Genomic DNA, 27415 nt, shown 5'->3' with positions numbered 1-27415 from the left:
TCCTTTTCACTTACATAAAGATATTTATAATAACTTATCACAGTCGTGTAGAAGTCAGAAAAAAAGCAGCAGAGACATGTTTACCTCACCTGATGGTTTTAATGTGCTGGTTTTTTTGGTGTGTATTTGATGTCATTTCAGCTCGATTGGAGTCAGATCTTCCAAAAAGTGTACATTTAATAATGAGTTTACAAATAGTTGTGTATAGTCCTCTGTTCAATCCAATCATATACGGAGTAAAAATGAAAGAAATCTCGAAACATATCAAGAGATTGTTGTGTCATCTTGTGACCAAAAGCATATGACCACACTTGTTAGCATCGAAGTCTTTATTTCTCCATGTAATTGTTAGAAAAAGTAATTTACATTAGCATATGGAATTCACAAGGTATATATGGAAGAGAAAGCTAAGAACCACACTATCTGATATCATGTATCCTACATTTTATTCAGCTTTTATAATTTCACAAGTTATTGCTTCATTTTCCTGCATGTATTTTTTACAATATACAATGTTGCAGTTGATTTTTTACTCATGTTTTTATTGATTACCCATGTGTCCATAATCTCTTAACTTATTTTCATTTATTTATGTGGTTATTATTTTTATTATTAATTGAATTCATTATTATTTTTAGATTTACTTGTACTATGTATATTTATGCATGTACTTCAACACGCTTTTCCCCCTTCAGCACCGCATAAGACATCTATGTGTTGTCACACATTCTCTATTCTTTCCTTTCCCTGTTAGAAAAATATTCAAACACAGGAAGTGAACAAACCAGCAGTAATTGTTATGCAGTAATAAGCTATGTTTCTGTGTATGTCCTTTTCCTTTTTGGCCATTTTTAATAGTGTAATTATAAATGTAATGTGATCTAACTTTGTGAAGCATGTTTGAAACAAATAAAACCATAGGAAAAGTCAAATCCTGTGATGTAAATTCTGGCTCTTTTTAGAGCTCAGCTCAGCTCACTAAAAAGAGCCGGCTCTTTCGGCTCCCAAGTGGCTCCTCATTATTTTTGTCTTAATTTATTACCAAATTATGTGTATTGTCTAAAATGATGTAATGTAAAAAACACATTATATCAAATGTTTACTATTTACAGTATTTTCACGACCATAAAGCGCACCGTATTAGAAGGCGCAGTCTCAGTTACAGGTGCTATTTCTGTATTTAACACATACACAAGGCGCACCGTATTATTGGGCGCAGGTATGCATGCTAAAACATACCGTGTCGCCCAGAAGTCAGTGAGGAAGCGACAGTGCTTTATTTCTTTGGAATAATGCAATGTTTTTACTGCAGTAAGAGCGGAAGATGGCCAGCTTTCTTTGTAATCAGCTGGATGTTGCTGCACCATGGTATTCCTTGCCCGGATGGATAGATGGCGCTGTTTCATAAAATATACCTATATAAAAACTGGGGGCGTGCCTTTAGCGTCCTCAATCACGTCCACCTTTCCTCTATCTAAGCAGCGTGTCGGCAGGAGACGCTCCCAGTCAGTCGAGCGGAGCGCTCATAAAAGTCACACAGCAACACTTACAGATTTTGGAACTCGGTACACACATACGGCGCGCTGCATTATAAGGCGCCCCATCCATTTTGGACAAAATTTAAGACTTTTAAGTGCGCCTTATGCTCGTGAAAATACGGTATTTCACAAAGTTACATTCAAGTACATCACATTTCCACAATTCAACAAACAGCAGAGCTTATTTAACTCTACTCCTTCTGCATATCCCAGCAATTACTATCGCAGCAATTAATTTATTGTTCACTTCCAGTGTTTAAATATTACCATTTTTTAAGAAAGAAAAGAATAGAGAATGTTTAACAATAGACAGATGGCTTATTTAATGATGATGGGGGCGAGTGTTTAATAAAAAAATAAGCCAATATAAAAATAATAAATAATTGACAAATAGAATTACAGTCAAACTTGTCTATAGCGGCCACTAGAGGGAGTCTGCAAAAGTGGCCGCTATAGACAGGTGGCCTCTATAGACAGGTTGGCGTCCAGGTTGAATGTTGACCAGTAGAGGAAAAAAACGAAAAAAAAGGGAAAATAATAATAATAATAATGTTGACCAGTAGAGGGCACTGCAGACTGCGGATAAAAGTTGTACAGCACTACTAGGCTTGTTATTATCATGGTTCATGGTTTTAATCCTGAACATGCATGAGTCAAACAGTAGCACATCACATAGTACAATTCACAATTTTGCATGTCCAAAAAGGAGTAGGAAGAAGCAAAGCTTATTTAATCCTACCCCTCATCAGTTTCACATCAGTTGCAATACATTTATTCACCTCTTGTTCTTCCAAGGGTACTTTGTAGGTCTACATGACAATGTAGTGCAATCATAGCCAAGGTTTTTACTTACTAAAAGGAAGCTAGAGGCTTAATAATGAATGATAGAATATATCCACGACCCACAGAACAAAGCTGTGCTAGTAATGTCTTACGCTTGTTTTTAAGATTTTACTTTTTACAGCTTTAGTTCATCAGGAAGTGACGGGAAGTGACGGTGGGCGTCCCGAGCAGGAGAGCTAGGCTCAGTGCTAGCTGTGAGTTTTGAGAGAGTTGGGAAGTGTGTTTATGTTGGCGTGGATGTAAAGTCCTGCAGTGTTCTCCGCTGTTAATAAAGCCATTGAAGTGCATCGGCGACGTGAGTCTCTCCTTCCCCACAACAAGCGGCATTACAGTATTGACCAGTGCACACCAGGAAATAAACGGTGTCATTTCTTACAGGCATTGGCTGGACAGCTATGTAGTGGGGCTTGTTTAACCTTTGCCTTGTGGGCAAGCAGGAAGGAGAGACGATGCTGAGAGATGTGTGTGTGTTCTGAGCTGCTGTCTGGTGGCCGTGTTCAATAAATAAAGTTGGCAGAAGAAACAGGAGAAGTTTCCTTCTTTGCTTCGGAGCTGAATAACACTGACAAGTTAACAGACTAGTAGCGAACGGAAAAGAAGACGGCTTTTTTTGTGTCGAATACAGAAGATGAGGACTTTGATGGATTTGTGGATGAGGATTGATGAAAAATAACGTGAGTACTGTATGTATGTACTGTATTTACTGTGCACCACCTGAACCATGTTGTAGACACTATGCTTTCTTTACACTGTTCTCTTTACTTGTCTTGCTGCTGTAACAAGTAAATTTCCCCGCTGTGGGATAAATAAAGTACATACAATACAATACAATACAATACATTCTAAAATACTTCAATTAAGTACAACCGAACTCAGTTTTGCTCCCGCTGCCGCATGCATGCTAGCGTATGTGTTTTTTTTTGTTATTGTAGCGTCGCTGGGAGCACGTCCTGTTCCCAGCCTAATTTGCGGTAATGTTTTGGTGCAAATGCTTTTAAAGTTACATGTTTGACCAGGAAATAGCAAGCTCAAAAGAAGATGGCTTTTATATGTGGAACAACTGACAGTTTGTGTGGATCTTGTGAATGATTGTGACTGAGCTAGGACTCAGTAATTAAAATCTACACACGACGCCTTCATTGATTGAAAAAGAAAACTTTTTCGTGCATGAAGCTTCTACTTGAGTCGGTAATTTGGCCGCTATATGCAGTCAGATATTGACCAAGGGAGACAAAATGGGTGGCCGCTGGCTGCGTTAGACAGGTGACTGCTATACACAAGGTCTATAACATGTAAATTTGCTGGGGGGGATTTTTCAGTGACTGCTATAGGCAGGTGGCCGTTCTATAAAGGTGGCTGCTAAGACAGGTTTGACTGTAATTAAAAAATAATATGTGGCAATTGCAAGGAACATGCAGTCGTTGGTCTCTTGCAGAATGTTATTCAGCTGCTCAAAACAGAATGAATTCCAAGACAAGAAACTCCTATTTGGCACTAGACTTTGTGCGCCCAAAATCTAGTCCACAAACCACACCCCCAAGAGACATGTCTTCTAGTGTCCGCCACAGTATTTACATGACTGAATTACATTGAAATAAATGAAAATGCTATTGATAAATGAATAATAAACAAATAAAAATAGGAGTAAAAAGTGACAGAAATATTGTATAATATATAAATAAGTGCAGGATATAGACATAACTTATCAAAATCAAATCAAATTGACAATAAATGATATCAGACAGTGTGTTTCTCAGCCTTCTTCCTCTTCCATATATACTTTATATGTCCACAATGCACACAGTGAAGTACTGGATTAAAATCTCATCCTTTATAAGACTTGTAGTGCTTCTACTCAGCTGCCATGTTTAAACCAGTTTGCTCGCTTAATGTTGCTATGCAAAGCTATGAGAAGTGGCCCGACTCTTTTGTATTTACAGAGGGATATATTTAGCGGGACTTTGAGGTGGTGATTCAAAATAAGAGTCATTGGAAGAATAGCCAACAAGATAGTGGACCTAATTTAAATTTACTGTAATTTCCAGTTTATAAAACACACTAGTCTTTAAGACACACCCACTAGAGAAAAATAGATTTGTATAAACCGCACCAGACTATAAACCGCACGTGCCCACGTCATAAAATGACATACTGCGGCACGCACGAGTCCGTTAGGACTAGGTAGCTCTTCATTTGACAGGTGCCAATCATGAGCTATGAGAAAACTCACAAAGAGCTTGTCAACCCATCAGAAATTGCAGGTCATTATTCAATATAATAGTCTGACTCACGGTGTCATCTTATAATTACAGTCATTTTTAAATCATCACACAGCAACTTAACACTGTTAACACACTTAAGGTAGGTAAGTATCAATGCGAGTTTTGAATAAAAAAACAACTATTTTAACGGTTTCCCATCATGCATTTCTTCCCAGCAAAGCATTTCATTGGTCATTGGCAATGATTCATTCAGTTGCCTCTGTCCACCAGAGGGAACCTCTCGCCCTGCGATTTACGATGGGTTGACAAGCTCGTCGTCAGTTCCCTGATTCCCTGCTACCGTTTCCTCTCTGACTCGCGAGCGGCACGATATTTAAATGATTAGTAGTAGTTCTGAAGTAAAGGAGATGTCATGAGATTACAACATAAATTAGCCACACTACTGTATAAGCCGCAGGGTTCAAAGAGTAAGAAAAAAGTAGCGGCTTACACACCAGAAATGACGGTGTTCGTCATGTATTTACTTACAGCTGAAATGAACCATAAGAACTTGCCTGATCCCAGTGGCGGAGCCAAAAATTTTTCATTGGGGTGGGCAAGGTGAGACCATTACTCACATAGGAGTGGCAATAAGTTAATAATGTCTCCAGTGGGGTGACCACCCCAGGTCACTCTTTGGCCATAGCTCCGCAACTGCCTGACCCTAATGAGTTCATCATAAACTAAGAGGATGTCCTTCTGACCTTCAGCTCTGCCACCTCTAGCTCTGCCTCCTGTCTTGTGGTCAGAGCTCTATACCATACATCTGGGCTGGTCTCACTACCGTCCAGTGATCTTTTCTTTCATTTTTGACCATACTCTTTTGTCACAAAGGACTCATGACACTCTTCTCCACCCACTCCACCCTACTTGCACTCGCTCCTTCACCTCTTTTCCACACTCTCGATGCAAGTGTGTTGACTGGAAGTACTTAAAGTCCTCACTGCAAAACTAGTAGTAAAGTAGTAGTAGAAGTAAAAAAAGTCCCATTTTAAGCAAACATTCCTTATTGTTTCCTAAAAGAAAGTTGTAAAACATTTGAAAATGTACCTGCATTGTTTTGTGATTCAGTTAAATTAAAAAGTCTGTTTATGCAGTCATGTTTTCTGTCATTGTAGTTTTCTTAAAAGTAAACGTAAAATATCGTCTCGTCTTGTTCTCGTATATCGTCTCATCGTATTGTATTCTCTATCACTTTTTCTCTTTATCCTTTTTGTGAGTGCCTTTTTAAATCATGTACTGTTCGGTGACTTAAAAAGTAAAACTGCACCACAAATTGAAAGGAGGTGTATACCGGACTCACCTGTTGTACAGCAAATCTGTTTTGGAAAAATAAACACACAGTCCACCCGAACTGTGTGACTAATAGGGATAAGACTGCCGAGTATCCATTACAGATAATGCATTTTTGCCGAGTATGAGCGTGAAACGAGTACAGCTCGTCATTATTGTCATTGTCCGTAATCATGATGAAGGAACATCCTCATTGCGCAACTACTTATGTGTTCACTCTGTAAGCACGCTCTATGATTGGCCAGTCACAAACAGTGACCGCCCCTCCCTAGACAGACTCCCTACAGCCACGGAGAGGAGTATGCGGTGCATTTGACAAGATATAGCTGTAAACGGCTCGTGTTGCGTTGGTCACTGTCGGTGTTTTGGTTTCTTTTCCGTCTGCTTGGAATTTCAGACTTAAAATAATGTGTCGATTGAAGACACACCCACACCCACCAGTGTAGGTGCATTAGATCAGCGCCTTGAGCGAGCACTCGTGCCTGGACTCCCGGAATTGACACCAACCGACCCACCCCCCACTCGTGCTTTCACCAGTCACCGAGCCCGTGATTTTTTTCTAGCCATGAGCCTAACATTCCTCACCCTTCACGCTTCTCATTATTTACCACTGACATGTTGACCGTCGACATGATGATCCTTAACATGTTGACCATTGACATAATGACCATTTATATGATGACTATTGACATGACATGTCTACATGTTGACCATTGATATGTTGACCCTTGACATGCTGACAATTGACATGATGACCATTTATACGTATGATGACTATTGGCATGTTCGTCTACATGTTGACCATTGATATGTTGACCATTGACAAGCTGACAATTGACATGTTGACCATTGACATGATGACCATTTATATGATGACTATTAACATGTTGACCAATGCTGTCAAATCTTTTCAAACCTCCAGCCCCGATTACAGGGGGCAGCATGGTTGTGTTTGTGGTGCTGAATTAATGGTCACTGCTAATCGATGCTTGTACAACATACACATGCTATACATCCGTGTAACCTGAAGAACGCTAGCGTTGGGTATGTCATAAATAATTTAATAAAACAAAATATTAATGCAACAAACTTAGCATTGTTTAAAAGCTAACACTTAACCCTTCCAACGGTAAGTATTGCTCCTCTATTGCTAAAACTCACTGAATAAGCAGCTTTGTTTGCTCTTACCTAGTAGCAATATGCACATTTTCACACTGACAGGAACCATCCAGGTGTCCCCTTTACTTTGATACCAGGATCATCCATGTAGACCATGTAGATACCGAGAAAAAATGTATTTATTTTGGATATCTTTTGGATATGCCTCTCAAGCCCACTAGTCAAGGGTGTACCCTACCTCCCGCCCAACAGCTGGGATTGGCTACAGCATACCTGCAACCCTAGTGAGGACAAGCGGTACAGAAAATGGATGGATGGGCCTCTCGAGCCCAGGGTTTAAGAGGTTAACACATGTTAAAGTTAGCAAATAGCCTGCACTACATCATGAAGACTTGGAGGAGCTTGTTGACATGACAGCAGCTCTTGGTGGCGCATTTAATGAGATCCATGGAGGGTGGTCAAGTCTTATAAAAGATCAGCTATCAGTATATGAGACAATGTGATCGTCATTGTCAGACTCTTGTTTGCTTTGACACAGTCTGCTAGTTTTTTTCATCTGGGACTAACTTCATGGATGCTGAATTCAATGGAACATATATTACTCTTGGTGGCTATGTAGGAGTGGACAAATACAGATATCTTTATTTTGGAATTTTGTTAGTACTCTATATTCTCATCCTGTGCACTAACTGCACCATTATATGTCTAATCTGGATTCACAGGAACCTTCATGAGCCTATGTACATTTTCATTGCAGCTTTGTCATTCAACTCTGTTTTGTTTAGCACTGCTATCTACCCCAAACTTTTCATCGATGTCTTATCTCAAAAACAGATTATTTCGCATTCAGCTTGTATGTTTCAATATTTTATATTTTATTCTTTAGGCACGTCAGATATCTTACTGCTGTCAGCCATGGCTTATGACAGGTATGTGTCTATCTGCAAACCTCTGCAATACCCAACTATTATGGGAAAAATAACTGTCAGTGTTCTCTTGACTGTGGCCTGGTTCCTACCTGCATTCCTGTTTACATTAGCAATAGTAATTAATTCTAAACAAAAAATGTGTGACTTTACAATAGGAGGAATTTTTTGCAACAATAAAATGTTAAAGCTTTACTGTGTAAAGTCAACATTTCTTAACATCTATGGTTTGTTTATCTTGCTAAATGCTGTTGTTGTTCCTGTGATTTTTATCATTTTCACGTACATAAAGATATTTATAATAACTTATCACAGTTGTGTAGAAGTCAGGAAAAAAGCTGCAGAGACATGCTTACCTCACCTGATGGTTTTAATGTGCTTCTCTTGTTTAGGTGTATTTGATGCCATTACAGCTCGATTGGAGTCAGAACTTCCAAAAGGTTTACATTTAATAATGAGTTTACAAATAGTTGTGTATAATCCTCTGTTCAATCCAATCATATATGGAGTGAAAATGAAAGAAATTTCGAAACACATCAAGAGATTGTTGTGTCAACTCGTGAACAAAAACATATGATCACACTTGTTAGGGTTGAAGTTTTATTTCTTCACGCAATCCTTAGAAAAAGTCACTGACATTCGTATATAGTGTTTATAGGGTATAGTATATGAAAGAAGAAGAAAACTGGGAAGCACACGCTCTGATATCACTCATCTTAAATTGTATTCATCTGTCATTATTTGAGCTATTGCTTTGTCTTTTTCTGCATTTATTTATACAATATACAGTGTTTCTGTCACTCTTTACTCCTATATTTTTATGTATATTTATTTTATGTTATATTTATTCATATTGACATATCATCTCTAAATTAGTTTGTGATTCATATTTGAAAATCAATTTTATTTATTATTTATATATTTAACATATGTGTAGGTATACACTTTTTTACCCCTTCATCGCTGCATATCTATGATTGTAACACATTCTCTATTCTTTTCTCTCCCCATTAGAAAAGGGTAATATCTAAAGGCAGGTTGTGAACAGCCAGTAGTTGCTGAGACATGGAGAAGGAGTAAGATTAAATAAGTTATGTTTCTTCCTGCTCCTTGTTGTTTAATTGTGTAAATAGAAACACGTAAGCTAACCTTGTGGTTTATGGTAATAGTAATGGTTTATTTTATTTTGAACATGCATACAAGTTACATTGCAATATGTCAGATAGTATTGATGTTGTTCTATGAAGCGTCTAGGTGCTGAACCAATGCACAGTAAACGCTCTTCCTGCGCCTTTTGGAGGCAAGAGACGAGGAAAACGGACATGCCTGCACATGGCAATTTATGGAGGCGGGAAAAATTATAGAGTTAATTTTCATTTATCATGTGATGAATTAATTCATTTATTATTGCAAGCCATTACATTCCTCTAATGAATGATCTCAAGAATGGACGTGAATGTGAATGTGATGTCACACATTCAGCATGTTTGGGACGCTCTGGATTGGCGTACTTTTTGGCGTGTAGTCTCCCTACATCGCGGTTCACCTTTTGCAGATTCACTGTTTCGTGGATTTTTTTAAAGTGCAATTTTGCATGTTTTTTTTTTTTTTTAAGTTTTGAACGTGCATTGTGTTCTGTGCCCTTGTGGTGTATTAGAGCTATCTCTATCTGTACTCTGTTGTATGTGTCTGTTACTGTATTTATTACTGCTACCAGTCGAGGGTGTTGTATACTCATGCGAGAGTTGAGGACGTGTGCAGATGGGGTAAAGATGAGAACTCGTCTCAGTATGTGTTTATGTGCCTGTATGAGCATATTCTGATCCCGCAGTAGAGCTACAATATATGATTGGCGCAATACTATAAATTAATCTTCGGTTCAAGGAGGCGGACGAGGAGGAGGAAAATATGTCGACAGCAGCAATATGTTTTAACAAGGACACAAAAACACTTCAGCGGAGCGGCGCCAGGACAAAGAGTCACAGTCAGAGGAGTCAAATACACGTTACACGTTATAAATCAATTCATTCAATGATTTAATTCAATGTTTGTGTCCAACCTAGTAGTTTGATCATTAAAATTCAAACAAAATTTGACGTTCGAGTGTTTCAACAAGACAGAAATGTGAGAAAATGTTCACGCCTATCTGAGAAAAGTGTATAAAGTGTATGGTGAGGGGTTTTACAGCCTTAAATCATATCTAATAATTGTAAAAAAAAAAAAAAAAAAAAGTTGGCTACTTTGCGGATTTCACTTATTATAGGCTATTTTGGGAACCTATCCCCCACAAGAAACGAGGGAACACTGTATATGACAGCGTGTTCCAGCTTCTGTCAATGTCCACAAACCTCACACACCCACTGAAGAGGAGTGGGCCACTATTCCACAGGCCACAATCAACACCTGATCAACTCTACGCTAAGGATTAGGGGTGTCACAAGATCAAAGATTAAAACCAGACAATATTTCTTGTTTAGAGAAAAGCTGTCTTGCAGGAACAAGTCATCCAGAAGTCTATCAGACTGTGAACTGTGTGCTGCAGGTACCGTCTGGCACCATTAGACAGCTTAAATGCTCTCTCTGAAAACAGGATAAATACCCGTACATGAGACACAGCGAACTTCACATCTTTCATTGTATCAATACAGACATCCATTAACCCATATTCAGTTTAATTCAGCATATGTACTGAGTTCAACATCACATTTACACATTCAGCAAATATACCGAGCTAGATTTAGTTTGACACAAATCAAATGTACAATAAACGCTGGAGTTTACGGTACATTCAAAGGTGAAAGATTTCTTATCTCAAAAACAGATCATTTCGCATTCAGCTTGTATGTTTCAATATTTTATATTCTATTCTTTAGCCACGTCAGATATCAGATTTGTTTAGGTCTATTTGTTACCATTACAGCACGACTGAAATCACATCTTCCAAAAAGTGTACATTTAATAATGAGTTTACAATTAATTGTGTGTAATCCTCTGTCCTCGCAGGACTTTCTGTAGAAAGTGTGGAAAAAGGGCCCTATAGTGTATGTGCGGAGATACTTCTTTGAGGCAGAATAAGTGTATTTGTACATTACTCCCCTTCCACCAGGCAATGGCTCAAGCTGGGCGAAGGCGTGCCGAGTCCGGACGCAGGGTGGTAGGTACCGCAACATTGTTAGCGTCCACAGAGGGGCTTGGCTTGGACCTAATTAGCTTAGCTAATGTTTTGCACCATTGATGTTGCTGTTGTTGTAATAGTAGCAGTCAGACTGGCAGCCCACATTTTTGACAAGTTGCATGCATTGAGGAACAGAAGCAACAAATCCACTTTTTGATGTAAAATGCAAATTATTCCATCACTTGTATTTTAATAAGCAGTCATTGCATCAAAGCTTAACAGTTCTGAAACAATGCACAGTTTCTAGCAGAACACGTTTATTCATTTAGTCTAGTGGTGTCCAAAGTGTGCCCAGGTGCGCCACTCTCAAAAATTGGTTTGGCATGCTTGATGCCAGTGTTTCCAGGAGGCCAGTGGGAATGTTAATCCTGGTGATGAAGATGGCTTCACCGAGGGCTTCCACTGTCTGGAACTGATGTCCATTTTTGTAAACTTCTATTGCCATCCACCCCCAAATGTTCTCAATTGGATTTAGATCAGGGTACTCAGGATGGTCCAAAAGAGTGACATCATTCCTCTGGAGGAAGTCCTTTGTTAGGCGGACATTGTGAATTGCAGCTTTGTCCTGTTGCAAAACCCAGTCATTACCACACAGACAAGGGGGCCTTCAGTCATGAGGGATGCTCTTTGCAACATCTCCACGTAGCCAGCTGCCATTTGACGCCCCTTCACAACCTGTAGCTCCATTGTTCCACTGAAGGAAAATGCACCCCGGATCATGATGCGCCCCCTCCACTGTGCCATCAGAAAGACATTTCAGGTGGGCTCTCCTTGTTGCACCACGAATGTTGGAAGCCATCAGGACCGTCAGGTTACATTTTTTTCTCATCATGAGAATAAAACTTTCTTGCACCTTTCAGTGTCCCATGTTTGACGCTCTCGTGCAAATTCCAAACGGGCAATTTTGTGGCGTTGAAGGACATGAGGCCTTTGAAGATGATTTTTCTTCTCAAAACCCTTCTCTTGCAGACGCCGTCTGAAGGTTATTGAACTGCACTTGGCACCAGTAACAACCTTTGGGCCGAGGCTCATCTCGTGTCTTGACGGACAGCTAACCGGATCCTCCGGTTTAGGGCCTATGAAATTTTTGGGGTCTACCACTTGACTTTTTTGTTCCATAACCATTGGGATTTTAAAGTTTTAAATGACTGACAGGTCTGATGATAAATAAAAATGATGAAATGTCAAGAGATCATGACAGTGTGAAAACCTGACAGAAGATCATATTGAACCCACTTGTTTCCAAGATTTTGGCTTTTAAAGTCTGGAACGTAGTTCTGCTTAGTTGCTGAGTCATTTAAGTAAAGACTTTGGCTTCTCAAAACAATATGTGTTACAAGAGTAGAGTAATACATTTGCGTCATAAAAATAACCTCCTCAAAAAAATCAGACCTCACAAATCGCTCTGCGTTATATCTGTATCCCGCTGTGTCCCTGCGCACTGCCACCTCTCCATTTGTGTGGATGTGACCATCTTGTTTATGTGTGTTCCACAGCTAAACAAGATGTGATGTAATTGTTAAGTAAATGAGCAATGGCCCACCTCCCTTTTATGAGAATGGTCTGATGATTGTAACTACGGTACCTAAAAGATTACAAAACGCCTCCTCAAGTAGGAGGCCAATCGCAGGCAGTCTTCATCCTGTGAGTCATCCTTATAAGGTGGATGACCTGTTACTCTTCTCAACATTGACTGCTCACAGAAACTTCTATCAACACCACCATGAAGGCTTGAATAGGCTTGCTAATATGACAGCAACTCTTGGTGGAGCAATTCATGAGATTCATGGAGAGTGGACTTATAAAAGATGTCATGTTAATCCAACACCTCAGTGTGTGTATTGGGGATGTAAAAGCTACCTGTACATCGATGTGATCTTCATTATTTGCTTTGACACAGTCTGCTAGTCTTTTTCATCTGGGATTTATTTCATGGATGCTGAATTCAATGGAACATATATAACTCTCGGTGGCTATATAGCAGTGGACAAATACAGATATCTTTACTTTGTCATCTTGATGACACTCTATATTCTTATCCTGTGCACTAATTGCACCATTATATGTCTAATCTGGATTCACAGGAACCTTCATGAGCCTATGTACATTTTCATTGCAGCTTTGTCACTCAACTCTGTTTTGTTTAGCACTGCCATCTACCCCAAACTTTTCATTGACGTCTTATCTCAAAAACAGACCATTTCTCATTCAGCTTGTATGTTTCAATATTTTATATTTTATTCTTTAGGCACGTCAGATATCTTACTGCTGTCAGCCATGGCTTATGACAGGTATGTGTCTATCTGCAAACCTCTGCAATATCCAACTATCATGGGAAATATAACTGTCACTGTCCTCTTGACTGTGGCCTGGTTTCTACCTGCACTCGAGGTTGCAGTAGCAATTGTAATTAATTCTAAACAAAAACTCTGTGACTTTACAACAAATGGAATTTTTTGCAACAATAAAATTTTTAGGCTTTATTGTGTAAAATCAACATTTCTTAAGGTTTATGGTTTGTTTATCCTGCTAAATATTATTGTTGTTCCTGCGATTTTCGTCCTTTTTACCTACATAAAGATATTTATCATAGCTTATCACAGTTGTGTAGAAGTCAGAAAAAAGGCTACAGAGACATGTTTACCTCACCTGATGGTTTTAATGTGCTGCTTTTTTTTGTGTATATTTGATGTCATTTCAGCTCGACTGGAGTCAGATTTTCCAAATGGTGCAAATTTAATCATGAGTTTACAAATAGTTGTGTATGGTCCTTTGTTCAATCCAATCATATACGGAGTGAAAATGAAAGAAATCTCAAAACACATCAAGAGATTGTTGTGTCAGCTTGTGACTACACGCAATTTCTACAAGTAATCCTTAGAAAATGTCATTTACATTAGAAAGTGGCATTTATAAGATACAGTATATGTGGAAGAAGTTGAAGAAAGCTGACAAAAACACCATCTGATATAATTGATCAAAAATTGCATTCAACTATTATGATTTAATAAGCTTCATTTTTTCCTGCATGTATTTATACAGTATACAATGTTTCTGTCACGTTCTGCCATGTCTTCATTTACAAAACTATAATTATGTGATTATTATTAATTGCATTTATTATTATTATTTTTATATTTACATATATAGTTGTATGTATGCATAAAATGGTCATATCTAAACACAGGGAGTGAACAAACTACCAGTAATTGTTGAGATTTGGAGAAAGAGTAGACTTCAATAAATAATGTTATAAAAATATTTACTTATCGTTTTATGTGTGTGATTTAACACTTCCCCCCTCCTTCATCAATGCATAAGCCATTTAAAGGATATGAAATGCAAAATGTTGTGATTGTTGACACCTTCTGCACCTCAATAAACTATCCTGACATGTACTTTTGTGTTTGCATGAAGTCAGCATGGAGAGTTAAAATACTTCTAAACAGCCATCTCTATAACAGATGTGATCAAAGGTGCTCCTCGCCATGATGGACAGCAGACAATCACACATTTATAATAACTTATCACAGTTGTGTAGAAGTCAGAAAAAAGCTGCAGAGACATGTTTACCTCACCTGATGGTTTTAATGTGCTGTTTTTTTTGGTGTGTATTTGATGTCATTTCAGCTCAATTGGAGTCCGATCTTCCAAAAAGTGTTCATTTAATAATGAGTTTACAAATAGTTGTGTATGGTCCTCTGTTCAATCCAATCATATACGGAGTGAAAATGAAAGAAATCTCGAAACATATCAGTTGTTGTGTCATCTTGTGACCAAAAGCATACGACCACACTTGTTAGCATTGAAGTCTTTATTTCTCCATGTAATTGTTAGAAAAAGAAATTTACATTAGCATAGTCAAAATGGTTAGCAACAAGCACTACATTCTTCTAATAGACATCTGAGGAGTGGACGTGATGAAAGTTGCTTCACATCATGATGGATATCAAAGAACCACAAATTTGAAAGAACTTCTTTTCAGAGGATCCAGAGGCTACCTTGAACAACACACTGAGCTGGAACCTAGGTTAGCATCTTTAGCCAATCACATGTCTCGTTTCAAACACGGTGTTCTAGAGTCAAATGGTTTTTGCGGCACCCCCTCTGGGTTGGCTTCAAAATACTTGACAAGACATTCCACAAAAAAGTTATGAAAACATGTCCAGTTTTATAATGGTGGGACAAATGACCGTATATAACTGTCATAGTTGTGTTGCTGCTCTGCTGTCATCTAATGGTATTTTGTTGCAGCGCACATGCCTACCTAGGGCAGGATTCCTGTACACACCTGTTCTCAATCTTCGTTGGACTATTTAGACCTGTGCTCCACTCATTTGCCAGATTGTCTTCTCTCATTCTGACTTTCCATGCTCATGCTCTGCCTTTGTTTGATACGCATTGTTTTGGCCTGCCTTAGTTCTTGTGAGTATTTAGTTCTGACCATGCTCTTGTTCCACGCTAATGATATTCATCCTTAGTTTACATCTCTGTAGATGTTTTTGCATTGCCATGCTTTTTGCCACGTTTTTGCTTTTGGCTGAAGTATCTAGTTCAGTTCCTAGTTTTTGCGTAGTTTCTGTTTGTTCGCATCTACCTTAGTTTTTGTATTTTTGTATTTTGCCCTTAGTTTCTGCCAGTTGTTTTGTGCAGCGCCTTTAGTTCTCGATGTTCCCCGCGACTGTGCCCGGGTATGTTTTTAGACTGTGAATTTTTTGTACCATGACTAACGCATTAAATATTATAAATTGCCACCGGTGTCTCTCTGCATCTTGGAATCCACTTACCAGGCCGTGTGCCACCACGTGACAGTACAATCTGGCCAAGATGGATTCCGCAGAGTTAGACCACTTCCGGTCGGCTTTGGCACTATATCCTATCGGACTGAGTTATTGAATTTACGACTCTCGGGTAACCACCAGGAAATGATTCGATTTTTTAAATATTCCTTCTCACGCCGCACTCGTTGTTCTTGGTCTTACCTGGTTGAAGCTTCACAACCCGTCTATTGATTGGAAAAATATGACGGTTAGCCACTGGGGTAATCATTGTTTCGCTAACTGTTTACGTTCAGCGGTACCCGAGAGTCCGATGGTTAAAGTTATTTAAGAAAGGATCAACCTATCCCAAGTTCCTAAAGTATATCACGACTTGGCTCGCGTTTTCAGTAAGGACAGAGCCCAAAGCTTACCACCACATCATCCTTATGACTGTGCAATCAAGCTCCTGCCCGACGCACCCCTGCCTAATGCTAGACTTTACCATGTATCGGCACCCGAGCAAAAGGCTTTAAAGGATTACATAACTACTTCTTTGGCAGCAGGGCTTATCCGACCCTCCTCGTCACCCCTGGGGGTCGACTTCTTTTTTGTCGAGAAAAAGGATAAGTCGCTACGACCTTGTATCGATTATCGTGGATTAAATGATATCACAGGTAAGAATTCCTACTCTCTTCCGCTCATGGACTCAGCTTTTTCCTCGCTACATGCAGCTAAAGTTTTTTCAAAATTAGATCTACGGAACGCTTACCCCCTGGTGCGCATAATGGAGGGAGACGAGTGGAAGACAGCATTTAACACTCCACTCAGACATTACGGATACCTAGTCATGCCCTTTGGTCTCACCAACGCACCTGCCGTTTTCCAAAATCTCATCAATAACGTTCTCCGTGACTATCTTAATCAGTTCTGCTTATTCAGTTCAGTTCTGCTGCTTGTTTATTTGGACGACATATTAATCTTCTCCAATTCATTACAGGATCACGTTCGCCATGTGCGTCAGGTGCTTGAGCGGCTTCTGGAGAACCACCTCTTTGTCAAAGCAAAGAGGTGCGAGTTCCATGTCTCTACGGTATCTTTCCTGGGGTACATTGTGGAGAATGGTCAACTTAGAGCCGATCCCGCCAAGATACAGGCAGTGGTCGATTGGCCCTCTTCCACATCAAGGAAGCATCTACAGAGGTTCCTGGGGTTTGCCAATTTTTATAGGTGCTTCATTCTACCCTTACAGCAGTAAGGTGGAACCTCTGACGAAGCTTACATCTACCAAGCTAGTGGTCTCCAGAAGCCGAAACCGCTTTTGTCAAGGTTAAATCATTTACTTCCGCGCCGGTACTGACACATCCTAATCCTGCCTTACAATTTTTTTGTAGAAGTTGATACCTCGGATACAGGAGTGGGAGCCGTCCTTCCCCAACGATCCCCGGTTGACCAGAGGCTCCACCCGTGTGCATTCTTCTCTCGTCGCCTCACCAGGGCTGAGGGTAATTATGATGTGGGTAACAGAGAATTACTTGCCATCGTTCTTGCGCTGCGGGAGTGGCGGCACTGGTTGGAGGGTGAAGCCCAACCTTACATTGTTGTCACCGACCACAAGAATCTAGCCTACATCCGTACAGCTCAAAGACTCAACTCTCGTCAAGTCCGTTGGTCATTATTCTTGACAAGATTAAATTTTTCCATTACTTACAGACCTGGTTCAAGAAATGTTAAACCCGATGCTCTCTCCAGAATCTTCGACCCTGTCTAGGAAGACAGACCACCTGAAACCATCTTACCTGTAGCCCGAGTCTTGGGGGGACTGCGCTGGGACATTGAGAAAAAAATGATGGATGCAGCCACGGAGTTGGAGCTGCCAAGCGAGTGCCCGGAAGGAAGATTATCCGTGCCACCTGGGGGACCATGTATGGCTCTCCACCCGTGACTTACCATTAGCAGGATCCAGCCGGAAGCTGTCCCCCAGATTCATCGGACCTTACAGTATTGAGACTATTATTAACCCTTTGCCAGTCAAGCTCCAACACCCGTCGATGATGAGGATTCATCCTGTTTTCCACATCTCTCTGATCAAGCCAGTATCTTCAAGTCCGCTGTGCCCTCCGGTCGAGGATTAGCGATTTCCACTCGTTCCATCCTGATAAACCAGGTAAGCCGCCAGGCGTCGACTTAAGAGGGGGGAGTACTGTCATAGTTGTGTTGCTGCTCTCCTGCCACCAAATGGTATTTTGTTGCAGTGTACCTGCCTACCTAGAGGAGGAGTTCCTGTACACACCTGTTCTCAATCTTCGTTGGACTATTTAGACCTGTGCTCCACACTTAGCCATTTGCCAGATTCCACGCTAATGATATTCATCCTTAGTTTACATTGCTGTAGATGTTTTTGCTTTTGGCTGAAGTATCTGGTTAAGTTCCTAGTTTTTGTGTAGTTTCTGTTTTGTTCAATCACAGAGTGTGAAGAGTGAATACATATTGAGGATTTTCCGTTACAATTATGGATAATGACGAGCTACACTCGTTTCATGCTCGTACTCGGCAAAAACGCATTATCCGTAACGGATACTCATCTACAATGACTATCCGGCTCATCCCTCGTAGAGAGATTGGAGGAAAAAAATGTATACACTGTGTGTTCAAGAGAGCAGGTGGAAAGGCAGCAAGACTAGAAGCACTGGAGGGTATAAGCTGTTTTACTATTGATATTCTGCAGATGGAAGCACGTGATACGCTGTGACAACGGCAAATGGGAGAAGCCAAAAGTAGAAGAAGAATAACCTTTGCTTGCATGTATTACACAAAATAGCAGTGGCACCCCTCAGTGGTTTCAAACTTCAGCCAACCTCTCTGTCTTTGTGAATAAGAATGTTAGCCTTGTACCAAAGTAAATTAGCAATGGACTACCTCCCTGACAAGCGACAAGCGAAAGCCAGTTGAAAATGCTCGCACAACATATTATGTAAGTCGAGTACTGTTTACGTCTAGTGCATGACGTAGTACGCAGGACATGCATTGTTCCCGCATGGTTATGCATTGTCACCAGCAATTCCCACATCCGGGAAGCAGTTGTGGCATTAATTGGTCCGGCTTTGTCCCACGTGACGCCACACAACAGGAGTAATGTGCGGTGAGGTCATGGCTGACTCCTTTGGAGTTTTTTTTTACATGTTACAGTTTTTGCCGATTGCTAACACATATTTACGCTGTGTCAAAACGCAAGATACAATATATGTTGGAAAAAGCCTCACATGTTTGTCAAAATGAAACTACAAACAAAACCTAACAATACCTTTGCCGCCTCTCCATTTGTGTGTATGTGATGAAGATGCTCGCATCTTCATCCGCGATGGAGTGCCACGGCCATCTTGTTTACATGTGTACCACAGCTAAAGAAGATGTGACGTAATTGTTAAGTAAATAAGCAATGGCCCACCTCCCTTTTGTGAGAATGGTCTGATGGTTGTAACTACGGTACCTAAAAGATTACAAAACGCCTCCTCAACTTGGAGGCCAATCGCAGGCAGTCTTCATCCTGTGAGTCATCCTTATAAGGTGGATGACCTGTTACTCTTCTCAACATTGACTGCTCACAGAAACTTCTATCAACACCACCATGAAGGCTTGAATAGGCTTGCTAATATGACAGCAACTCTTGGTGGAGCAATTCATGAGATTCATGGAGAGTGGACTTATAAAAGATGTCATGTTAATCCAACACCTCAGTGTGTGTATTGGGGAGGTAAAAGCTACCTGTACATCGATGTGATCTTCATTATTTGCTTTGACACAGTCTACTAGTCTTTTTCATCTGGGATTTATTTCATGGATGCTGAATTCAATGGAACATATATAACTCTCGGTGGCTATATAGCAGTGGACAAATACAGATATCTTTACTTTGTCATCTTGATGACACTCTATATTCTTATCCTGTGCACTAATTGCACCATTATATGTCTAATCTGGATTCACAGGAACCTTCATGAGCCTATGTACATTTTCATTGCAGCTTTGTCACTCAACTCTGTTTTGTTTAGCACTGCTATCTACCCCAAACTTTTCATTAATGTCTTATCTCAAAAACAGACCATTTCTCATTCAGCTTGTATGTTTCAGTATTTTATATTTTATTCTTTAGGCACGTCAGATATCTTACTGCTGTCAGCCATGGCTTATGACAGGTATGTGTCTATCTGCAAACCTCTGCAATATCCAACTATCATGGCAAATATAACTGTCACTGTCCTCTTGACTGTGGCCTGGTTTCTACCTGCACTCGAGGTTGCAGTAGCAATTGTAATTCATTCTAAACAAAAACTCTGTGACTTTACAACAGACGGAATTGTTTGCAATAGTAAAATTTTTAGGCTTTATTGTGTAAAATCAACATTTCTTAATGTTTATGGTTTGTTTGCCATGCTAAATATTATTGTTGTTCCTATGATTTTCATCCTTCTCACTTACATAAAGATATTTATAATAACTTATCACAGTCGTGTAGAAGTCAGAAAAAAAGCAGCAGAGACATGTTTACCTCACCTGATGGTTTTAATGTGCTGTTTTTTTTGGTGTGTATTTGATGTCATTTCAGCGCGACTAGAATCAGATCTTCCAAAAAGTGTACATTTAATAATGAGTTTACAAATAGTTGTGTATGGTCCTCTGTTCAATCCAATCATATACGGAGTAAAAATGAAAGAAATCTCGAAACATATCAAGAGATTGTTGTGTCATCTTGTGACCAAAAGCATATGACCACACTTGTTAGCATCGAAGTCTTTATTTCTCCATGTAATTGTTAGAAAAAGTAATTTACATTAGCATATGGAATTCACAAGGTATATATGGAAGAGAAAGCTAAGAACCACACTATCTGATATCATGTATCCTACATTTTATTCAGCTTTTATAATTTCACAAGTTATTGCTTCGTTTTCCTGCATGTATTTTTTACAATATACAATGTTGCAGTTTATTTTTACTCCTGTTTTTATTAATTACCCATGTGTCTATAACAGGGGTGGGCAAAGTTTTCGGGGCGGGGGCCACATTGACTTTTAAAATTTGACAGACGGGCCGGGTCAGCACAAGATACGATACGTATAAAAAAGCTGCATTTGTTAACAGTACATATGAAACATAAACAGAAAAAAGCATTAAAGTATTAACATACATTTGATTGGAAAATAAAAACAGCATGGTTTTGAAGGCTCAGACGTTGGCTTGCATTTCATGCACAAATTGGTTTTTCCCTTGTAGCTTCACATTCAGCTCGTCCATGCGTGCCAGATTGTCCACAGTAAAAGCTAAATCACAAACGAGTTTCACAACCGGCTTCATTACGTGGTCAAGCTGCAACACGGATTTACACAGCGCTTCCTGGTGAATTATGAAGTGTAGAAAAATGACCTCCTGCTCAGGGTTTCCTCTTTCACTGAATTCTCTTGAGCATCCCGACGTTTTTTCCTGTCAGATTTGGCGATCCATCTGTGATAACGATGGCAAGTGAGTAGAAGAAGAGCGGTAATTGGAAATGGCTCTCTCAAGTCACGGCGGCTACGGCGCCACCTGGTGTTGAAATGCCGTCGTTACAAGTCAAAATGAAATGAATGCAATCATTCACATCAAACCTTAATTCTGTACAATCTTCGGCGGGCCGGATTAAAAAGAACAACGGGCCGTAGTTTGCCCATCTCTGGTCTATAATCTCTTAATTCATTTTCATTCATTTATGTGATTATTATTTTTTATTATTAATTGAAATAATTATTTTTATATTTACTTGTACTATGTATGTTTATGCATGTACTTCAACACGCTTTTCCCCCTTCAGCACCGCATAAGACATCTATGTGTTGTCACACATTCTCTATTCTTTCCTTTCCCTGTTAGAAAAATATTCAAACACAGGAAGTGAACATACCAGCAGTAATTGTTATGCAGTAATAAACTATGTTTCTGTTTCTGTTTATGTCCTTTTCCCTTTTGGCCATTTTTAATAGTGTAATTATAAATGCAATGTGATCTAACTTTATGAAGCATGTTTGAAACAAATACTGTAAAACCATAGGAAAAGTCAAATCCTGTGATGTAAATTCTGGCTCGTTTTAGAGAGCCAGTGCTTTTGGCTCAGCTCACTAAAAAGAGCCGGCTCTTTCAGCTCCAAAGTGGCTCCTCAGTTTTTTTTTTTGTCTTAATTTATGACCAAATTATGTGTATTTTGTAAAATCATATAATGTAAAAAATACTATACATTATATCAAACGTTTACTATTTAAATTGATTTATTTAAAACATCAATGAACAGCTACAAAAAAATAATATATTATAAAATACAAAAACAAAGACTAAACAGACTAAAACCATGACTAAAACAAAACTTATGATTTACAATCAGACAACACAACATCAACAAAACACAAATTAAAACGTGCAAAACAAACAGAAAAAGCAGCAGCCAGGTAATTGTCATATCTTTACTGAAGATTGGCATTGAAAAAAAACAAGTGCTTCACCTTGAAGGGCTGATGATGTGAAGTCAGTACAAACACCTTAAGTTTTGAACTACAAATGAACTTGGTTTGTTAATTTAAAATTGGCCATCACTTCATCAAAAATAAAGCAATTTTAATATTTTACCTCGGCCAGTGCCTCAAAGTCTTGACGCAAAACAACTACATCCAGACTCGTCTCCAGCCGCCACCTTTTTTCTTGCGGTTAGGACTACTATTTTTAAATTCATCCCACAAGGTTCTTCCATCACATGTTCTGACACACTGACAGCCAATCACATGTCACGTGCGGTAAGGGGCATTTCAAACACGGTGTTCTAGAGTCAAATGGTTTTTGCGGCACCCCCTCTGGATTGGCTTTGAAATACTTGACAAGACATACCGCAAAAAAGTTATGAAAATACTGTATGTCCAGTTTTATAATGGTGGGACAAATGACAGTATATAACGACCATCACTAGCATTGTCTACTAACATGACATGATGACAGACAGTGGCACAGTGTAGCTCCCCACAGAATCTGTCGCTCGTTTATTTATCTTTATGTTTATTTTGACCTGAACACATCAACAGCATTTGAATTGCTTCCAAATACTTTTTGGAAACTTACTTTTTCAGAAACTTGGATAAATGCTGACAAAGGCATGGACTTTCAGCTGGAAGGTTATGTAATAACCTGCACCAACAGGAATAATACAAGTGGAGGAGGAGTGGCTGTGTGTGTGGACAAACATCTGAAATATAAAACGGTCAAGAATATGTCATTTGCTATTGATAACATCTTAGAATGTATAACAATTGAAATCTGTAAAGAAAAAAGCAAAAATGTGTTAATTAGAACTCCAAAGTCAATTATTGAAACGTTTGAGGTTTGGATTAAAACAACGTAAATAGATGACTTCATAGGTACAATCTATAGTGTGAGTCTACAGTATATCTTAAAATCACCACACCAAGTAGAATAACACAACACTGTGCCACACTTATCGATACTATATTCACCAATGACTTTGACAATAACACAACTAGCGGCCTGTTAATCAACAACATCAGCGACCATCTTCCAGTGTTAAAAATTTACAACGCACATGTCGGAAAAAATTAATTTACCGAGATGGTAAATAATTATTACAAGTAGATTTTATAATAACTGTTTGCATTGATGATTTATTCAATACTGAAGTATTTCTTGGTAATTTAAGTTGTATATTTTTAATGTGGGTTTTCCTGCTTCTTTCGTCGTCCATTATAACACCTAGAAATTTATTTTCGTTCATCCTGTCAATGTCTACTTTGTCTTTTTGTAATTGTGTACGAGTGTCCTTTCTACTTGTACTATACCAAGTAACATTTTTTTGTGTTTTGTTTAGGTTTATGGATAGTCTATTTTTTAATCTTTTTAGTCGAGTCATTTCATCTGTGACTTTTTTAAATGAGCTCTTGTGTGTTTTCTCCACAACAAAAAGCAGGAGTATAGTCTGCAAATTATACTACCTTTAGGTCTTTTGTGACTTTTGAGATGTCATTTATATATAGAGTGAAGAGTTTTGGCCCTAGCATTGACACCTTTTGGGACGCCGCAAGATGCATTTAAGCTTGAGGATATATATTCTTCTAGCGTCATATGTTGTTTCCTGTTCGTGAAGCAGCTTTTTACCCAGTTAAAAACCAAACTTCAGATACCATACCATTCTAATTTGTTCATTAGGATATTGTGATTATTTGTATCGAATGCTTTTGTTAGATTGATAAACACACTGGCTGCCCACTGTTGCACTCTATAGAGCTGGTAATTTCCTCGACGATTTTGATTAGTGCCGTCGAAGTTAAAAGCTAGCTTGGTACTACGCCTGCCACAATAATCAATAAATCAATTAAACGCACGCTAAATAAAAACGAACATGATCATTTTGCCGGCCTTGATATATTGACAGGTGCATGTGTGGTTGTTTTTCTCCTCTCTCGCTACCAAACAAACTGGATGACAAGAGAGTTCACTGTGTGCATCTGTCTCAACACCGGGGCGTGTTGGTTCTATAGCGGAATGAACAGAGTGAGCGAACCCTCCTGTCAGTAATTCAGTCTCTTTGTCCCAGTAGGGAGAGGTGGGGCGCTAGCGAGTGCTGGTGCAGCACTCTGTGTGTGCACTTGATAGCTGTGTATGTCATGTGCTACACAATCGAATACTTTCTTCATACCTGTTGTGTATCAAACACATGCCCGTTTGAAATGAAAAAGTTGGTGACAAAGACAATTAAATAATACAAAACGGCGGAACTCGCGTTTCAGCTGCCGTGATTCCCGAAGTATAACACCTCATTGTGCAACTAAGGTATTTTGCTGCATCCGAAACATGTACTTTGACTAAACTCCGACAAAACGTTACACCTCATTATATGTAAACAGCATATTCCACACACAATGTTGCTGAAATCGAATCAAGGAAGTGTATATGCAAATGAGCAGACATCTGCATTGACACACAATGTGAACTTCAGAGTAATTCCGGGTTATTTGGCTTTTTAACAATAACGAAAGTGACACTGATTCAAAATAAAAGAAATATGGTGTAGTGTTCATCATACACGTTACGTTTCGCTTTTCTGATCTATTTTTTTCAATACACTTTGGGGAACTGTTGTTTTACATCAGCGCGTGCATTTCTGCGCGCGTTTAATTTATTTTATTTAAATACTCTTGACATTCCAATTTCAATGTTAATACTCATAAGAAATTGAAGTTTATTTCTTTTGAGATTGTGTACACATTAATGTGTCACATATTATCACTACATCATTAATGAAAAAATGGTCTCAAAATAATGTTGACAATAATATCATTTATTGGCAATAATTTGTAGGACAATTATCACCCAGAAAAATGTACTATTGGCTATCCACGAGTAAGCTTACATCACCATAAAGACTTGGAGAAACTTGTTGACATGACAGCAACTCTTGGTAGAGCACTTAATGAGATCCATGGAGGATGAACAACTCTTATAAACAACCTGATCGTACTCCAACACTTCACTTTGTTTTGTGGAGATAAAGAGTAACATCAGCTACGTGCACATGAATCAACGTGATCATCTTTTCATCTGGGACTAACTTCATGGATGCTGAATTCAATGGAACATATATAACTCTCGGTGGCTATGTAGAATTGGACAAATACAGATATCTTTACTTTGTCATCTTGATGACACTCTATATTCTTATCCTCTGCACTAATTGCACCATTATATGTCTAATCTGGATTCACAGGAACCTTCATGAGCCTATGTACATTTTCATTGCAGCTTTGTCACTCAACTCTGTTTTGTTTAGCACTGCTATCTACCCCAAACTTTTCATTGATGTCTTATCTCAAAAACAGACTATTTCTTATTCAGCATGTATGTTTCAATATTTTATATTTTATTCTTTAGGAATGTCAGATATCTTACTGCTGTCAGCCATGGCTTATGACAGGTATGTGTCTATCTGCAAACCTCTGCAATATCCAACTATCATGGGAAAAATGACTGTTACTGTCCTCTTGACTGTGGCCTGGTTCCTACCTGCACTCGAGGTTGCAGGAGCAATTGTAATTAATTCTAAACAAAAACTCTGTGACTTTACAACAAATGGAATTTTTTGCAACAGTAAAATTTTTAGGCTTTATTGTGTAAAATCAACATTTCTTCATATTTATGGTTTGTTTATGCTGCTAAATATTATTGTTGTTCCTGTGATTTTCATCCTTTTTACCTACATAAAGATATTTATAATAACTCATCACAGTTGTGTAGAAGTCAGGAAAAAGGCTACAGAGACATGTTTACCTCACCTGATGGTTTTAATGTGCTGCTTTTTTTTGTGTATATTTGATGCCATTTCAGCTCGACTGGAGTCAGATTTTCCAAATGGTGTAAATTTAATAATGAGTTTACAAATAGTTGTGTATGGTCCTCTGTTCAATCCAATCATATACGGAGTGAAAATGAAAGAAATCTCGAAACACATCAAGAGATTGTTGTGTCAGCTTGTGACTACACGCAATTTCTACAAGTAATCCTTAGAAAATGTCATTTACATTAGAAAGTGGCATTTATAAGATACAGTATATGTGGAAGAAGATGAAGAAAGCTAACAACAACAAGCTTCATTTTTTCCCGCATGTATTTATACAGTATACAATGTTTCTGTCACGTTCTACCCCCGTTATCTATTATCCATTCATCCATCCATGTCTTCGTTTACAAAACTATATTTATGTGATTATTATCAATTTCATTTATTATTTATTTTTATATTTACATATATAGTTGTATGTATGTATAAAATGGTCATATTTAAACACAGGGAGCGAACAAACTACCAGTAATTGTTGAGATTTGGAGGAGTAGACTTCAATAAATAGTTATAAAAATATTTACTTATCGTTTTATGTGTGTGATTTAACACTTCCCTCCTCCTTCATCAATGCATAAGCTATTTAAAGGATATGAAATGCAAAATGTTGTGATTGTTGACACCTTCTGCACCTCAATAAACTATCCTGACATGTACTTTTGTGTTTGCATGAAGTCAGCATGGGGAGTTAAAATACTTCTAAACAGCCATCTCTATAACAGATGTGATCAAAGGGGCTCCTCGCCATGATGGACAGCAGACAACCACACATTTATAATAACTTATCACAGTTGTGTAGAAGTCAGAAAAAAGCAGCAGAGACATGTTTACCACACCTGATGGTTTTAATGTGCAATTTTTTTTTTGGTGTGTATTTGATGTCATTTCAGCTCAATTGGAGTCCGATCTTCCAAAAAGTGTACATTTAATAATGAGTTTACAAATAGTTGTGTATAGTCCTCTGTTCAATCCAATCATAAAATGGAGTGAAAATGAAAGAAATCTCGAAACATATCAATTGTTGTGTCATCTTGTGACCAAAAGCATATGACCACACTTGTTAGCATCGAAGTATTTATT

General features: G+C 38.7%; 4 protein-coding genes across 4 annotated transcripts; all 4 read left to right on the top strand.

Moving 5' to 3' along the window:
- The first annotated feature begins 7658 nt into the window (after positions 1-7658).
- LOC129187346 (olfactory receptor 52A5-like) lies at positions 7659-8785 on the top strand. The gene is made up of 2 exons (XM_054786466.1): positions 7659-7940; positions 8373-8785. Exons 1-2 carry the CDS (start codon positions 7793-7795, stop codon positions 8555-8557), a joined length of 333 nt encoding a protein of 110 aa, XP_054642441.1. The 5' UTR covers positions 7659-7792; the 3' UTR covers positions 8558-8785.
- A 2105-nt stretch (positions 8786-10890) lies between these two features.
- LOC129187853 (olfactory receptor 10J4-like) lies at positions 10891-14074 on the top strand. The gene has a single exon (XM_054787612.1). It carries the CDS (start codon positions 13088-13090, stop codon positions 14027-14029), a length of 942 nt encoding a protein of 313 aa, XP_054643587.1. The 5' UTR covers positions 10891-13087; the 3' UTR covers positions 14030-14074.
- Positions 14075-18990: 4916 nt separating this feature from the next.
- Positions 18991-20799, top strand: LOC129187345 (olfactory receptor 6N2-like). Its single transcript, XM_054786465.1, has one exon. The coding sequence runs from the start codon at positions 19750-19752 to the stop codon at positions 20680-20682; it is 933 nt and encodes a 310-aa protein (XP_054642440.1). The 5' UTR covers positions 18991-19749; the 3' UTR covers positions 20683-20799.
- Positions 20800-25553: 4754 nt separating this feature from the next.
- Positions 25554-26495, top strand: LOC129187343 (olfactory receptor 6N2-like). The gene has a single exon (XM_054786461.1). The coding sequence runs from the start codon at positions 25554-25556 to the stop codon at positions 26493-26495; it is 942 nt and encodes a 313-aa protein (XP_054642436.1).
- The last annotated feature ends 920 nt before the right edge of the window (positions 26496-27415 follow it).

The sequence above is a fragment of the Dunckerocampus dactyliophorus genome, chromosome 9 (assembly GCF_027744805.1).
Source record: "Dunckerocampus dactyliophorus isolate RoL2022-P2 chromosome 9, RoL_Ddac_1.1, whole genome shotgun sequence".
In the NCBI taxonomy this organism is placed as follows: domain Eukaryota; kingdom Metazoa; phylum Chordata; class Actinopteri; order Syngnathiformes; family Syngnathidae; genus Dunckerocampus; species Dunckerocampus dactyliophorus.
This window is presented reverse-complemented; position numbering and strand designations above follow the sequence as displayed.

Excerpts from the sequence above, each read along its gene's own strand:
- LOC129187346 (XM_054786466.1), top strand. The coding sequence starts at position 7,793 with ATGTACATTTTCATTGCAGCTTTGTCATTCAACTCTGTTTTGTTTAGC. Across the intron at positions 7,941-8,372 it reads TTTTATATTTTATTCTTTAG|GTGTATTTGATGCCATTACA; the intron begins GCACGTCAGATA and ends TCTCTTGTTTAG.
- LOC129187343 (XM_054786461.1), top strand. The coding sequence starts at position 25,554 with ATGGATGCTGAATTCAATGGAACATATATAACTCTCGGTGGCTATGTA.
- LOC129187345 (XM_054786465.1), top strand. The coding sequence starts at position 19,750 with ATGGATGCTGAATTCAATGGAACATATATAACTCTCGGTGGCTATATA.
- LOC129187853 (XM_054787612.1), top strand. The coding sequence starts at position 13,088 with ATGGATGCTGAATTCAATGGAACATATATAACTCTCGGTGGCTATATA.